General features: G+C 41.1%; 1 protein-coding gene across 1 annotated transcript in view; it reads left to right on the plus strand.

Moving 5' to 3' along the window:
- Positions 1–869: 869 nt before the first annotated feature.
- LOC132972773 (transcriptional enhancer factor TEF-3-like) overlaps positions 870–13,126 on the plus strand; it is a gene marked incomplete at its 5' end in the record, with an annotated part of 29,624 nt that continues 17,367 nt past the window's right edge. Inside the window, one exon of the mRNA XM_061035847.1 lies at positions 870–1,173. Within this exon, the coding sequence (XP_060891830.1) occupies positions 870–1,173 (304 nt within the window). The remainder of the gene's footprint in view (positions 1,174–13,126) is intronic.

Raw genomic sequence — 13,126 nt, forward strand, 5'->3', positions numbered from 1 at the left:
TGTCAAATGAATCTTATTGATCAGTTTGTTTGTTAAACCAAGACAGTGCACAAACGCGTAGATTAGATTCTCAGCTGACAATATCTTCCTTTAATAACCAGTCATCTGTGTCGCTGATGAAGCAACAGGCAGCCTAAAAAGCCTCCTGGCATTCATATCCTGGTATGATCCTCCTTGGCATGTGTGTCGAAGTGTGTCTGAGGACGCTGATCCCTCTTTAATGTGTCTTCTCATTTGTTGTCTGGAGGCCCTTTCTGCACACACCGTCCTCCCAGTGTTATCTCAACTTATTTAAGTGCCATTTATTTGATTTCACTTAGCTTATTAATGATCTCCGAGCTTTTCAAAATGAGGATTAGCAGATTTAAGGCTGATTCTGTACTGTGGTACAACATGAGCTTGATATGACAGCCTTGATGTAGAAGCTAGCTGGCTCAAACATGCAAAGTCCATGCATGTTGATTTACACCGTCTCTCTTATGTCCACATTCAGTGGTTAAAATGTTAAATGTTAAAGTTTGTTGCATCAAAAGAAACGTTTTTTCACCTTTTTTTTTTAGTTATAAGATGTCATTTTTTTTAAGTTGTATTGTTCAATACACAGTATTAAAAACTTGATGTAGAATATCTTAAAGAAATATTAAAACCAGTCAAACACCATTAGAGAATCTCAAAAATGTTTGCACTCTCCAGTGTTTGTATTAAGGTAAAACATTTTTTTTTATGAATTACTGAATTAAAAAAACTCAACTCTGGACTGGTTAAAATTCTTCACATCACACCTTGTTAAATTTGATCACCATTTTCTTTCTTTCCTAGGACTGCACTGTGACATCATCATCAACACATCAGTGGATTTCATACAGTAAGGCCTGCTCCCTGCAGCCTCCTCCCTTTCTCCTACCCACCTCACCTACCACCACAACCAAGAGCCGTCACCACCTGCCCTGTGGTCTCCTTCCTGTCCTCCCACCACGTCTGCGGAGTGGGTGCAGGCTCCCTCCCCCAGGGGTGGGAGTGAGGAGCTGGGGGATGCACTCGATAAACCCCTTGAGAACGATGCAGAGGGTGTGTGGAGCCCAGACATCGAGCAGAGCTTCCAAGAAGCCCTGGCCATCTATCCGCCCTGTGGCCGCAGGAAGATCATCCTCTCTGACGAGGGCAAGATGTACGGTACGCCCACCTTTCTCCTCATTCTTTCATCTACCCTTTTCTTCTTGAATGGGATGTTAAACACAGTCTACCTGAGATTCAGGTCAGGGTGATGGAAATGCAATTTTTCATATTAGGATATTAGGATTTTTAAAATGTAGGCTATTTTTTCACTTTATTCCATCACATAATTTATTATGAAAGAGGAATTCTTATCACCAAAAGAATAATAAACAATTCAAAAAGCTCCCCTGTAAAACCTGCAGCTCTTCATAGCACACCTTTAAGCCCATCACACATGCACTGCACTCCTGAACATTTCCCAACATTTTCCAGGGGGTGCACGTGTGAGCAGAAAAGACTGTCTGGTCACTCACAGCAGGGGACATTTAAAAACTAAAGCCACCCTAGCATATTAGCAATGTTCCAACACTCAGTCTTATCAAACCTCATCTGACAGAGGAAAGATTGTTTCATAAAAGGGGAACCGTTATCCAAAGTGAAATCATGATAGGCTACAACATGAAAACACATAAAATGGGGTCAGCTTGCTGACTGTTAAGAGGAAGATAGATTAGAGAAATGTCTTTTCTTTTATCAGGAGCTCTTAATGAACAAAAATGTTTGTAATGTTGAACTAAATCCAAGGGAGAAGTAAGAGAAATTAGAGAGAAGCTGTGGTAGCCAAATAAATTATTATTTGCTTTGCTGCTTATTAGGGAGATACTGAATAGATATTCTAAAATGTACATGTTTAAGGTTGTTTGTAAAGGAAATTAGAAATAACAGACAATCGTTTTTCTGCTTCTAAATTTGTAATAAAAAAAAAACTCTGTAAAGCTGAATGCCTGATTGAAAAAGGCTGTGAACTACTCATCATATAAACGTCACCACCACATCATGCGTGATATAACACACATCTTCTGTATTGATGGGACGGACATTTGTTACACATTCTCTCTCCCACAGACACACAAACACCCGTTCATCACCACTCCTCATGTTCATGTTTCACATCACTCCTGTTTCCTGCACAGCTGTCGACTACACTTGTTCCCATATGATGGCATGATGAATCATAAACATGTGCTCACACTCCAGTCACTCATTATTCTACATCAAGAATGATCAGGGTGGAAAGCACCGATGCTGTTATAAAGTCATGTGCCTGTAAAAAAAAAAAAAAGGGCACTTCTATATCTCTTCTAAATGGAAAGGACAGTATACAGCAGTAAAATCTGGTCATGTAAGTTTAAATAACGAATTAGATTACTAAATAGATTCAGCAAGATAAAAACTAAAATTAGCATTCATGCACCTGCTATTTTATATTTCCTTTGGGAGATGGCTGTAAGCTACTTTACCATATGGTAGCATTATAGGAAAGCTTAAAATCAAGTATAATTAGCTTGGGTTCCTTTCCTTGATATTGTAATGTTATATAGAAAACAATGTCATAGCTAACGTGATATCAGCAAGGAAGATGTTGTTGACATACAGTATAAACATATATGCCGCTTTCAGGCTCCTGAGATGCGCATTTGTGGCCACCATCTTGGTTCGGCGTAGACTATTTTCTGACGGAAGCAAAAGGGTTAAGTAGCCTTAAGTTGTTTTTACTCAAGAAAGTTGCCTGATGTGGGGAGCAGTGAGTTACTTAGGCTAGACCTGTCACATTGTAATTCTGGCAATGATAGTGGAGAGCGCTTTATACAGTTCCTGTTACCAAAATTAGCCCCAAATCACTCACCCCAAACAGGTGTAGAGAGGCGGGGACAGCTCTCACTTCCTGGTACACTACTATTAATTACATGGCTTGGATGCTGTCTTTGTCTGTTGTATCCTGCAGATTTCTCCTGTTTGTCTACTCTCTTTTCACACTAGCTGTAACATGAATTGATACTTAGTTGATGCCATTTGGCCATAGAAAACCCATTTTCTCTTTTCTTTAACTAAAATATCAAATCCCCCCCCCCCTCCAAAAACCCCCCCCCAAAAAACGCAGGCCTTTTTAAAAATCTTTTATAAGGTCTTGCCAAACAGGTTTAGAGGAGGTGACGTTCCTCTATCACATTTTTCTGAAAGATGTTTGGTAACAGGTGGCTTGGCAGTAGTGGCTCCTTCTGCGGTTTGATAGTGGATAGTGGATCTGGCCAGTGGAAAAGGGGTGGATGCAGGTTTTGGTGCAGACAGACAGCCGCTGTCATCACCCTGTTTTGTCACAGAGCCAGACAGCTCCTTTAACTGTTAGCTTTTCAGAGGCTAGCTTATCGAGGTCATGTCCACCGTCTGATCAGCACTAAAACCCTTATAAAGCCTGTAATAATAGTTGGAGGGGGGCATGTGGCTCATTCTGTGCCACAGAGATGGGGGGGACTCTATGGGTAAAGGTGGTGATAGCGGAGGTTTTGGCAGGGAAGGCACTGAGGTGCCCCTTCCTCCCAACGAGGTCATGGGCAGGTGATGCGCGCCAGGGAGCGCGTTGGCCCGCCAGGAATGGCATGTGCGCTCAGGAGCTGGGGGGTTCAAGGCAGCTCGGCTGTTACCCTAAACCAGAATAGACGTTTACCCTTTGAGCGCCTAGGGGGGAGGGGGACTGGTGGACAAATAAACACCAAGGTGGGCTGTGGTGTCTTGCGTGGCCTCGGGCCTTTAAACTGTTTCACACCTGTTCTCAGTGTGTGAACATGACTCTGACTCTTTTTGTCCTTTATGAACAAACTCCTCTACCCCATATTTGTTGGTATCCACCTTCCAGTTCACCTCCAGCTGCCCTCTGAATTCAACCTGACAGCCTTGCGGAAAATTCCAGATTCATGACTTGAGAAATGAGGCAAGACTGAGCCCGCTCTCGGCCCACTGAGCCTCCATTGCCACTGAAGAGCCTGGCTGGCCCATCCCTTCCAGCCGCCTACCCTCCCCTTTTATCACCATCCCTGGGGTCACAAGTGGCCAACAACTCAAGTCATTCAAGTAACCACAATCAATGCAAAGCCACTTTGAAGGTCTTTAGTGTTGTTAATGCTGTTAAAGCGCTGATGGGTGGTCTTAAATCAGGTAGCCAAATCAAATATCCGCTGGGAATATCTTTAGAGGCATACATGTAATGGTTGAGTTATGACTTGATAGTTTAAGAGATGTTCTTTATTCTTCTTGTATGGGCTAAATTTGGCTACAGAGCCAAAACAAACTAGCAGGAGAAGTGTCTGTTAGCTGAGAGCGACATACTCTGAATTTTAGGTTGAATTCCCCTCTGAGGAAAGAATGCCATTCTTTGCAAAACAATTTGATATTGAGTCTTCGAGAAGCAAAACAAAGGGAATGTGTGCCTTTATCTATTATAAATTCCTAAATTAGCTGGAATGTTTTTACCCCATATTGCTCATACATTCACCACATTTTTTCCCATAATGCTGTGCATAGCGCCAGCCCTCGCGCCCATTACTCAACAGACATATTAGCTCGCTTATTAGGGCCGGTGTCACGGATATTGTGGCGCTTATGTGCTCCAGCGGTAATTCGACATGCATCTGCCAAGGAAAACATTTCCTGCCTTGTGTGGCTCTCAGCAAGAGACATGCCCCGTGGTCTGACCGGAGGCCTCATGCTGGAATAATGGAAAAACAGTCCCAAAGTTAAAGTGCAGTGGAAAGTGAATGTGCTGACAGCTATCCCAAGAAGCATGTGAGAATGTGGCACAGGATGAGTATGATGTTCTCCCCTTATTTTTTACTGCCATAAAACTGCCATCATTTATTTACGCGCTGCTTTTGCAATAGTAATTGTTTTATTTTACGATATCCATTTTTTGATTTGGCAGCTTTAAATCATGTTTTGTGCAGCTGTCTGGTTTTGTCACACTTGATTTCCTAACATCTGTGTGAGGAGCACTTTTCTCACATTTTGAAGGGGTTCCCGTGAAAAAAAAACATTACATCGATGATCAAATTAACAGTCTCCATCAGTTGTGGCATATTTTTTTTCCGTCAGCTCAGAACAAAGAAAACCCACACAATGAATCATTCTGTCACTAAGCTTTGCTTGTGCAACATGTAAACACATTGTGGTTTCTGTGAGGCGATGCAAATATGTTTTCATCTTGAGTCAATCTCATTAAGATTGGGATGTAAAGGTCAGCGAGCAGCAGCAGAGAGTCCACACCCGGTTGCAGACTGTGACAGTAAAGTGAGAGATTCACCAATGACCTTGACCCGTTGACCTTTGAAGAAGTGTGTGTTTGCATGATCAAGTGTTTTTTTCTTTCTAACCATGACTCAGTTCTTTGTCTGCAGCAGTGCTTTTTGATTTTATGTCATGATAAGGCTGGATAATAAGGATGAAATTGATAGATTAAGTTTCTTCTCTCATATTGAAATGCACTCAGTCGTCAGTTTAAGTACATGTAATGTATCTTGAACTAGTGCATTCCAATATTAAATCAAGAAATCATTTTGTTCATGGCTGCTTTGTTGAGTTTTGTTGAACTGAGGGCTTGAATTAAGTTTTGATCATATGCAGTGAGTCTCTAAACGATTTTAACATTTATGATATTCAGTCGTTGATGTTAGCTCGGTGTCCAAAAAACTGCATGACAGGTATATACTTCTGATGTTCTGCATTGGCTGTGTCATGTTAACTGGTGCTGAACAAATGTGACATTTTTGAGATCCAGGAGCCTTTAATTCGAGGGGAGAAAATCCACTCATACCACATTTTAATTTATTTTTTTGATATATACTTTATTAATCCTCGAGGGGATATTGTGGTTTACACTCTGTTATTGAGAGACATGCAACTCACACACATAGGCCTGAGAAAGACACGTGCACAAACAGGACCTATAGGCATTCATTGACGGAGAGATGTCAGAGTGGGGCTGCTGCACAGCGAGCGAACCAGAGCTGTTGGAGGTTCAGTGTCTTGCTCAAGGTCAGCTCAGCAGTACTCGAAAAGTGACCTGGTATCTCTCCAGCAACCAGACCAACTTCCAGACTTTTTGGGAGTTAACCCTCCGGCTCCCAAGCCAAGTCCCCACAGACTGAGCTACTGCCGCCCAATTTTGCATTCAATTTAACTGGGGTAAAGCTCCATCTTTTTGAATGTTTTGGCACGGTGATCGTGATCTAGAAACGATCTTTTCTCTAGTCCCTCAATTAAACAACTTTTATTCGCGAGGGGATGAGCCGGCCGGCCGTCCCGGCGATGTCTGAAGATAGGACTCAGAAAAGTCGGAAAGCATCACAGACAGCGGGACTCGGGTGTTACACCCATTGTAGACAGTCATGACTCACAGAGTTATTCTTAGAGGATATACTTGATTTCTATTACATCTAAGTGTGAAAAATCGCATATTAAGCCTTTAAGCTGTCACTGTCACTTTATCAGATCAGTATGGGTGCAAACAGGCCAGACATCTGTTAATCTGTTGATGTGATTTACTTACACTGAGGCTTGCATAAACAAAATACATCACTGTAATTGGCAGGTGTGTTGATATAACATGACATCTGATTAATTTATTACTGTGCTAGAAACACTATATCTGACGTGAGTGCAACTGGTTAACACGCTGACAAGTACATGACTGATTATCTCTCACAGGTCTCATTCATGGTTAACAAAAAAAAAGAAAGTTTTTCTTGTACTCAGATATCAACTCACAGAAATGAAGTTAAAATGGTAAACCAAGGAGGGGAAGCATAGCTTAATTTCATTTAGGTAATAATTTTCTGTTAATCAGACATGGAAAGAACTAATATACGTCACTATTTATTAATTGCACATTTAGCTCATCTTCGCTCTGATGAACTTTAGGTCTGAGGTTTAGGTTTTTGTTTATTGTGTTTTTTGTTTTTCATACCAGAATACAAAACAGACACATGCAATGCCCCACAAAAACAAAATCCCATCTGCGATGTGGTAGAAAGCTGTAAATGGCTTACATGGTAACCACAGCCAGAACACAAAAGGTACTACAGAGCGACCAAAACAACCTGAATACCAGAGAGCTCATGGGAAAGTTCAGAAATTAAGGTAAATAAGGGGGGGGTTGTCCTGTATTTGTCAAATGAAAACATTGTTTATGAGTTTAATATCTTATCTTTTCTTAATACAGTCTTAGTTTGCAAAAGAAAGGATATTGAGTCAATCAATGTCTTTGTTTAGTTTTATTCTTCTTGCAAGTAGAAGGAACAAAGCTTCTGAGTGTCAAGACAGTCTGAAGGAAAGCTCAACGTAATCACAATATGCTTGGGTTTTTATACACAAGCTTCACAGAAAAACCTTCATGCCTATAAGGAGTGTCGATATAGGCATTAGGCACAGTCAGAAATATCAATCATTTTGTCATACATTTCAACATGTTGCTTCTTCAAGTCTGTGTATCTCTGATATTTCACTATTTGTGAGAAACCTTCATGCACGCGGTATAGACAAAACAAGAATATTACTTATTAAACTATTGTTGCATATCTCACACGAGCTGTGAGTAAAACGTGTCCTCGACAGTAAAAATAATTTTCCCATTACAGCATCCACCTGCCTGACTTTAGCATCTTGCTTTGTCTGCTTCATTCTCGCTGTGTATACTGTAGATGTTCTTTATCAAGTGATCTAATTATCAACCCCATGATGATCACAAGCAAAACCAATCTTTTTTTCCATCCTACAAATCATTTGTCAGTAGTTGTCGTGTTATCAATCTCCTCACATGTTTTTAAGCTGTCTTCATGCTGGAGCTGCAGGGCTAATGAATAACTGTACTCCATGTTTACGCCCGGGCCTGACAGAGGTCTTTTCAGAGCTCAGTCGGCTTCATCCAGACTCTATCGGAGGGGAAATAACACCCAGCCAAGACATTCCTGCAGCCTAAATGTGACCTTTGTTTTCCTCAGCAGACACATCGGGGCATATGTGCTGTTGAGGGATATGTACTGCTGTGTCTCCGGAGAGGAAGGCAGCTTGTATATAGTTAAAACTACAGGCCCCAATGTCCACAATGAGCACAATGACCTCTGATAGTAGAATATACTCTAAAAGACTTTAATCACAGATTCTAGGTGATAATGTATGAACATTGTAGCTTTTATAAAGCTGCACACACAACCAGTTTTGTTCTGAAAATAAAAGGTGTTATTTGATTTTGACCTAAAAAAGTGATTGTTATTTATCAGTCTTCTACACACTTAAGAGGATAAACTTGTTGTCCAAACTGGTGTTGTTGCACTAATACAACATGGGCCCATGGGGTGATGTGGGAGTAGCATATTCAGGACTCGGTGTAGACCAGTCAGTTTGTAGGAATGTGAGGAATGCACTGAGTTGAAGAGAGAGAGAGAGAGATCGGACCAGGCCAGTGATGACCGCAGCTCTGCTGGGGAAGGGCAGATTTATGACTTGCCAGGCCCCGGCGTTGACTTTGGAAGGGCCTCTGTAGGTTTCCTGCACTGACCCCATCCACCTCTCCCTGTCCTCCACCAACAGGCCTGATGAGGTCAGGGTCAGTGAAGGTGTCCGCTTCTCAGAAGGAAAACTGCTGAAATTGTTTTGAAGACTTTTAAAGATCATAATGGCTCCAGGAATCTGAATGTCTGTATGTTTGTAGTTGGATTCAGTGTACTGTCATTTTTACTAAGAGGCAGGACAATTCAGTTGTTAGAGGAAGAAAAGCATAAACTTCATTTGTCTTCAACTTTATTGCTCTCGAGGGGTCTTCAGGCCTAAAGTCTTGAATTGGCAGGGCTACATGTTGGAAATATGCGCTTCTGATACTCATTACATTTGTGGAACCAAATTTCCCTCTCTGCATAGATCTGCAGAGCTGATTATGTGTATCTTTACAAAATGATCTATATTACTTCTTTTTGTATCACCAGTGGATAATATTTAATGTAGGGCTGTCAAACGATGAAATGAATCGCTAAATGTTAATAGTTTATTGCATGTTTGAAATTCTGTTATATCCCATTTATAAAAAAAAAAATTGTTGGGCTTTTATTTTGAAGGTTTGTACTTTAGAGAGTACTTTACTTGCTGTTTGAATTCAACCCTTTTTTTATTTTGAAAACAAATATTCTCTATAACCTCACAAACATTATGTTTTAAAAATTGAACCACTGGACTCCGGGTTACTCGGATTTTGTTTCTGCTGGGATCACTCACTTTTTATGCTCTAAATAAATGTTTCTAGATTCATATTTCCGTTGAACCGTAAGTGCAGCAGTGTGATGAACAACGTCAAATGGTGGGCCGCTGGGTTATGGTATAAAGTTCCCTCTGACTTTGCTGCAGCCTCGGCTGGCTGCCTGGCACAGGTTCTCAGTCTGTGCTGCTCCCGTTGGATATCATGATCTCATCGCTGTGTGACTGAGTCCCCTCTCTGATCTCATGGGTGTGTTGGAGGGTATTTTTGATGGGGCCCTTCCCCAAGCCCTCACGCAAGGAGTGGCAGGGCATATGATATGAGAGCATGAAGAAAAAAGCCTCTTTAATCACAAGAAAACCTTGAATTTAAAGCTTACCATGAGGAGTTTATAACTGGTATTAAACAGACTGAATTTAATACAGATATCTCTATATGACCAACAAAGGCAAATGAGAATATCAGGAATGAGATTTCTACCAAGTCATTTTAAATGCCTGTCAATGTGGTCACCTCTCTGTCTACAGGGGGCGCCAAAAACAACACAAACTGAATGTTCCACACAGTAGCTTTAAATTTAAAGGACAAATAATAAATTATTTAAAATACCCTTTTATTTATTGACTTTTAGTTCATTTTCACATTTAAACAGAGACAATTTGAAAGAACTCATTGAGGGGGCATCTTCGCTGGAAAATAATCCTCATAACAACATAACCAGTAAGTGCCCATGATTGTCCGAAGAGTCACAAGATAGCGTCCTCTGCAACAAAATCTGCACGGTGCAGGTGTTATAGATGTCGCCTCACAGCAAGAAGGTTACTGATTGTCATCCCCAGTTGGAGAGGGCCTTTCTGTGAAGGGTTTGCATGTTCTTCCTGTGCATGCGTGGGTTCCCGCCGGGTACTCCAGCTTCCTCCCACAGTCCAAAAACATGCTCGCTAGGATCATTGGTCACTCTAAATTGCCCGTGAGTGTGAGCATGAATGTTTGTCAGCCCTGTGACTGGCTGGCGACCAGTCCAGTGTGTAACCCAACTTTTGCCTAATGTAAGCTGGGATAGGCTCCTGCTCCCCCAAAACCCCAAACTCGACAAGGAGTAAAGATATTGTTAGGATGGAAGTTTGGCAACAGCTTTGACTGAGACAATTCTTCCAAATCCTTAAAAGTTTTGAAAAGTGTTTGACTAACAGACTGAAAAGATGAACTCTTCTGAATTCATGAAAAACTTTAATTCAAAAGACGAGACATGCTCACGCGTCTGTGTCTTCATGGAAAAATCCCTATTGTACATCTCACTGTACTTTGAAGTCCTTAGAAGATAAAATGCCAGGAACTGGAAGAATTTTCTGCTGTAATGTCAGGAACTGGATACGGGCAACGTTATGTTCATTTGAGGTCAAGTGCTGTGAGGACTTTGACAAAGCTCTCGGTTCGCTCTTTTAAGAGTTTGATTGCGAGGAAACGTGGAGCACTTTCTTAATCCTCAAGGAATTAAGAGAATATGCATTTAAGGGCTCGAACAATCGCCCGGCGAGTGCACCTCCCGATAAATACTAAACGGTTGAGGAGTTACAGCCCTGAAAGGAAAATAAGATTGTGACAGAATGAATGCTACGACTGAGGTTGAATTGTGTGTTAGTTTATATCCATGTGTGCGCCTGTGTGTATTAACCAGAGGAGACAGTATTTTAGAGAAGGGTTTAGTCCACAAAAGCTTTACACAAAGGCAGTTGTGTGTGTGTGTGTGTGTGTGTGTGTGTGTGTGTGTGTGTGTGTGTGTGTGTGTGTGTGTGCGCGCGCGCGCGCAAGGGCCTAGAACTTTACAAGAATTTGGATTTACTACTTTTCTCATTATTTCCTCCAATCAATAAGTGTATTATCATAGTAAATAATGAATTGATATGTATTGTAAACATGTTAAACACACACTGTATATGTTGCTAATAATAGCTGGCACATGACACATTTTACCTTTAACAATAAAATATGTTAAGTTTAAGCGGCAACCTCAGTTTTGGAAAATAAAGCCAATCCGGAAGTGCAAAATCCTGCATTTCATCAAGTGTCCGCTTGAGGCTGGCTCCAAGAGCCCCGGAAGTCACATACACACCACAACCAAAGAAGCCCATTTTACAGCAGAAATTAACATGTTTACAGCCTGGTACAAAAACCGATTAGGTCTGATTAGTTATTGTCATCATCGGCACACACTGTATGAGGGAATTATTTTAAAGTGGCTCTGTTTAGATTTTACCAACGATAGGTGTTATCAATATTACACACTTTTCTGACATGATTGACAGGTGGGCGTGATGTAACAGTTTGTCAGGAGGCTTAAAACTCACCTCAGCTCCAGCTCTCTGTAGGCGTTTAACTGAAAATTAGGCTATTATTGTTATTATTACCTTGAGCATGATGGAAACACATGAGACACACAATTATAAAACCAAGACATACCTTCTGAGTACAGTTTTTATTAAAAATACAAATTAAAGTTGTGAAAATGTGAAAGTAAAAGTTAAGTTAAAATCTGCATTTTACCTGAAAAATGCAATCACATGACATGTATTAAATTAATGAGTCTCTACTTTTCTCACTGCCTTAAAATGGTTGTACCCTAAATTCTATAGAGGAAGACTTCTGGCTGGTTGGTTGATAATTTCGGCACTAAGCAGAGGAAATCTGCTGCTGTAAGGACTTAGCAACAAAGCACATGGTGAAAACTGACGACTAAACAGCGAGGAAACTGTGTTGTGCATTCTGAGAAAAAATCTGATCACTTTTATTGGCTGACAAATATTTCTAATGGGAGTTCAGCCAAGCGTCAAGTTTCCTCTTTTCAGCGTCCGAGGTCACCTGATTGGCCGCTTGATGGAGCGTTGTGAGGTCTGACCCCGGCGTCACTATGTAAGGGAAAATGTGACGAGTTCGTACCAGGTTGTGTGTCGTGACTGATCTGTGTGCTAATTCACATGAAGATGTGGTGCCAGGGGAAAAATGACCGTGTTTAAGAGGTGGCGCAAACCCTGTAAACTCTTGTATGACTGTGTTTGTGTGTGTGTGTGTGTGTGTGTGTGTGTGTGTGTGTGTGTGTGTGTGTGTGTGTGTGTGTGTGTGTGTGTGTGTGTGTGTGTGTGTGTGTGTGTGTGTGTGTGTGTGTGTGTGTGTGTGTGTGTGTGTGTGTGTGTGTGTGTGTGTGTGTGTGTGTGTGTGTGTGTGTGTGTGTGTGTGTGTGTGTGTGTGTGTGTGTGTGTGTGTGTGTCTGGTCTGGTGTGTGTGGGAGTGTGAGAAATCTCCTTTGACTGCAAATGTTGTGTGAATAACTGTAACTGACCTTGATTTTTTAAGTGTGTATCCTCCCTCTTATAAGTATCTTCTTGTAAATGTGCTGTTCTTTATACCAAGAATATTTAGATTTTTAATTAATCTGACAATAACATCAGTCATTTATAGATTTTTTGGCAATCATTCGGCCCGGCAACAGACCCAAAGTTCAAAAAGCTATATTGCTTAACAAAAGCACTATTCTAAGACTATAAATATTCAGGTCATAGTGTTAAAAACTGTAAATGCTCCAATTCAAGAGACTGCAACCAGCGTGAGTTCAACATTTTTGATGAATAAAATACATTTTGTGTTATGTTATTAAAATTGTTAGTTCCTTGTATACAAAGTAGCACCATAATTATAGTCCATCTTATATAGCATGGACTTGCGTGGCTTTAGTGCATAGTCATTCAGATTCACAATAGTCAGAATGCAAACTCTACAACAGTGCTTCCTAAAGTGTGGGCCGCGGCCCCCTGGTGGGCCGTGTGGGTACTGCAGGTG

This window comes from Labrus mixtus, chromosome 4 (genome assembly GCF_963584025.1).
Source record: "Labrus mixtus chromosome 4, fLabMix1.1, whole genome shotgun sequence".
Lineage (NCBI taxonomy): Eukaryota > Metazoa > Chordata > Actinopteri > Labriformes > Labridae > Labrus > Labrus mixtus.